This window comes from Solanum stenotomum, chromosome 1 (genome assembly GCF_019186545.1).
Source record: "Solanum stenotomum isolate F172 chromosome 1, ASM1918654v1, whole genome shotgun sequence".
Lineage (NCBI taxonomy): Eukaryota > Viridiplantae > Streptophyta > Magnoliopsida > Solanales > Solanaceae > Solanum > Solanum stenotomum.
Genome location: NC_064282.1, coordinates 103,433,720 through 103,436,621, shown reverse-complemented (window position 1 = coordinate 103,436,621; position 2,902 = coordinate 103,433,720). Strand labels below are relative to the sequence as shown.

Below are 2,902 nucleotides of genomic sequence, written 5' to 3'. Positions count from 1 at the left end.
ACCCCTTGCTTTAAATCTCCGAGCAAAGAACTAACCTCCAACGAGTCATTACAGAGCTTCATCTTCTTTACTTCCTCAAATAATTCACTCGTATATGGTTTTCCACCAGTCGTTTGTACAACCAGATTCACATGGAAAAGAAGTTCTCTCTATTGTTCATCAACTTTCTTCGCTGGATCTTAAGTTTTATTGTCGAAAAGCACTTGTCTATACCCACACATCTTAAGAACTTCCTTTAAATCCTCATGGCAGGAACAATCTAAGTGATGATTCAGAGAGTCATTATCTTCGAGCTTATCCCCTCTAGTGTAGACCACAATTATGTAATCACTAATTTTGGTCCCAAAGAGCTTCTTAAAGTAATGGATAGCAGCCTGTTCTTCTTTTGAAACGCTAGTTCGTACAAACAAAATAAAAAGAACAGTGTGGACACCATCACCGGCCAAATCAATGCATTTACCAATTTCATTTACAACTAATCCAGCTTCAGCATTAAAATCAAATTCAGGGGTATTGATCACATCAAGAATCTGCCCATCTTCTAATCGAGTCCTCTGAATCTCACATGTTCTTGTAACACCACTAGAGCTAGACATCAACTGGAATGCATTTCTACTAAGAATGCTATTGTCTGTGGGACTTTTTACTTCACCTATACACCCAATCATAAGTACTGTCTGAATTTCATTTTCAATAAACTCTCAATCATCACTGACTGAACTTCCTCCCATCTTATCTTATCAGATTAAATTACCTTAAGCAACAAGTCACCTAGAGAGAGTGAGGCTCTTGTTATTCCTATTATTCATGTTAAAATTTATATAAATGTACTGTTTATCTTTAGTTACTGTGATTTACTTAGAAAATTAACGTGTTTTGGAGTTTGGACATAAAAACGATGTAGTCATATAAATAGTTACATATGCTGCTACTCAAAGGAAAAAGTAATATTGTTTAATTAGAATAATATATCGGTGTATGTTCATTAAGATAAGCAATTTCTAATTTTGTTAATTTTTTCTTTATGCATTACTTTGAGACTGTGAGTTACTTATTTCGAAATATAAAATGATGCTAGTAATCTTTTATTTTTCATTGTGCCATTTGATTGCATATTTTTTCCAACAGATTGTGTTTCATTCATCTTTGGAACCCAAAAAAGTTACAAGTGATTTGAGCAAGCAATGTAATAAGCTTCCACATAAGAGAATTGATACTCCATATATCTTATATAATGTTAAGACACCTTAAATGCAACATGAAGAATAATATCTCTACAAGTAACATATTCCTCCAACAATTTAAAATATTAGTATTGAGGATAAAAATTCAGCCTAGCAGGTCTTCTTCTTTGTGTTCTTACCGAGGGAACTTTCCATCTATCCATATTCAAAAGTCCCTTGATTTCTTTAGGGAGTATGTTGAATTTAGTGTATATGTGAACTTGGTTTCAAATATGTTCTAAAGAAGACAACCCACCATCCACTTTGTTAGTTTCATGGTGCCTCTGATTGTAACAAGTTTTGTAGATCATATTATTTTTCTTATTCTTTATATTTTTTAAAAAAATTTGTATGTAATTTTCAAGGTTATGGCTCCTAGTAAGCAATGGATGCAACTTGTTGACAATCGGCTCGATGAAACCTACTTAGTTGGTGTCCAAAAGTTTTTGGATTATGCTTTTCGAAAAACAGGAGAGGAATATGAAATACGATGTCCATGTGTCAAATGTTGCAATACAACTTTAGGGACTCATGAAATAGTTGAGACACATTTGATAGTATATGGAATAATTCAAAATTATACTTATTGGTATCATCATGGTGAACGTTTGGGTGAGCCATTGTCAGAATCTGAACATGAAGATGAAGGTGAAGATGAAAATGGTGATGCAGTAGAAGAATGTGAGAGTGAGGATGAGGTAGAAGAATTGTTGAGAGATTTATATCCTAATCAAGATGGAGGAACTACAAACACTGATTGTGATGATCTACTTGAGGAGGAACCAAATGTTGAAGCAAAAATTTTTTACAACTTATTAAAGGATTTCGAGCTGCCACTGTACAAAAATTCAAAAGCTTCAAAACTTTCCACTTTGATTAAATTGCTTCACATCAAAAGTATTGGTCGTTGGAGTAATGCGTCATTTACAATGTTATTGAAATTGTTGAAAGAAGAGTTGTTGCCTGATGAAGACAATTTGCCAAACTCATATTATGAGGCAAAGAAGATAATTCGAGAACTCGGCCTTTCTTATGACAAGATTGATGCTTGTACTAATGATTGCATGTTATACTGTAAGGAGGATAGCCTACTTGATTCTTGCAAAGTTTGTGGGGCGTCCAGATGGAAATTGCATACACATAGTCGTGAAACAAGGAATAAAAAAGGTAAAAAGATAGCTTCAAAGAGTTTACGCTATTTTCCTTTAAAGCCTAGACTTCAGAGGTTGTTTATGTCTACAACAACATCTACTCTTATGACATGGCATAAGGATAAAAGAGTTGATGATGGGATAATGAGGCACCCAGCTGATTCAATGGCATGGAAGTCATTTGATGAACTTCATCCTTCATTTGCAGCCGAGCCTCGTAATGTTCGACTTGGACTTGCTAGTGATGGATTTTAGTCATTTCGGAATTCAAAAACCTCATATAGCATTTGTCCTGTGGTTCTTATTCATTATAATTTACCTCCTTGGTTGTGTATGAAACAAGAAAATTTTATTTTGTCAATGCTTATTCCTGGTCCACTTGGTCCAGGAGATGCAATTGATACATATCTTCAGCCTTTAATAGAAGAGTTGAAGGAATAGTGGGATGTTGGCGTTGAGACTTATGATGCATCTGCTAAACAGAATTTTAAATTGCATGCTTCTTTGTTATGGACCATCAATGACTTT

The 2,902-nt window shown here is 34.3% G+C and overlaps 1 protein-coding gene across 1 annotated transcript; it reads left to right on the top strand.

Annotated features, from left to right (window-relative positions):
- Positions 1-1,591: 1,591 nt before the first annotated feature.
- Positions 1,592-2,629, top strand: LOC125860692 (uncharacterized). Its single transcript, XM_049540704.1, has one exon. It carries the CDS (start codon positions 1,592-1,594, stop codon positions 2,627-2,629), a length of 1,038 nt encoding a protein of 345 aa, XP_049396661.1.
- Positions 2,630-2,902: the final 273 nt, after the last annotated feature.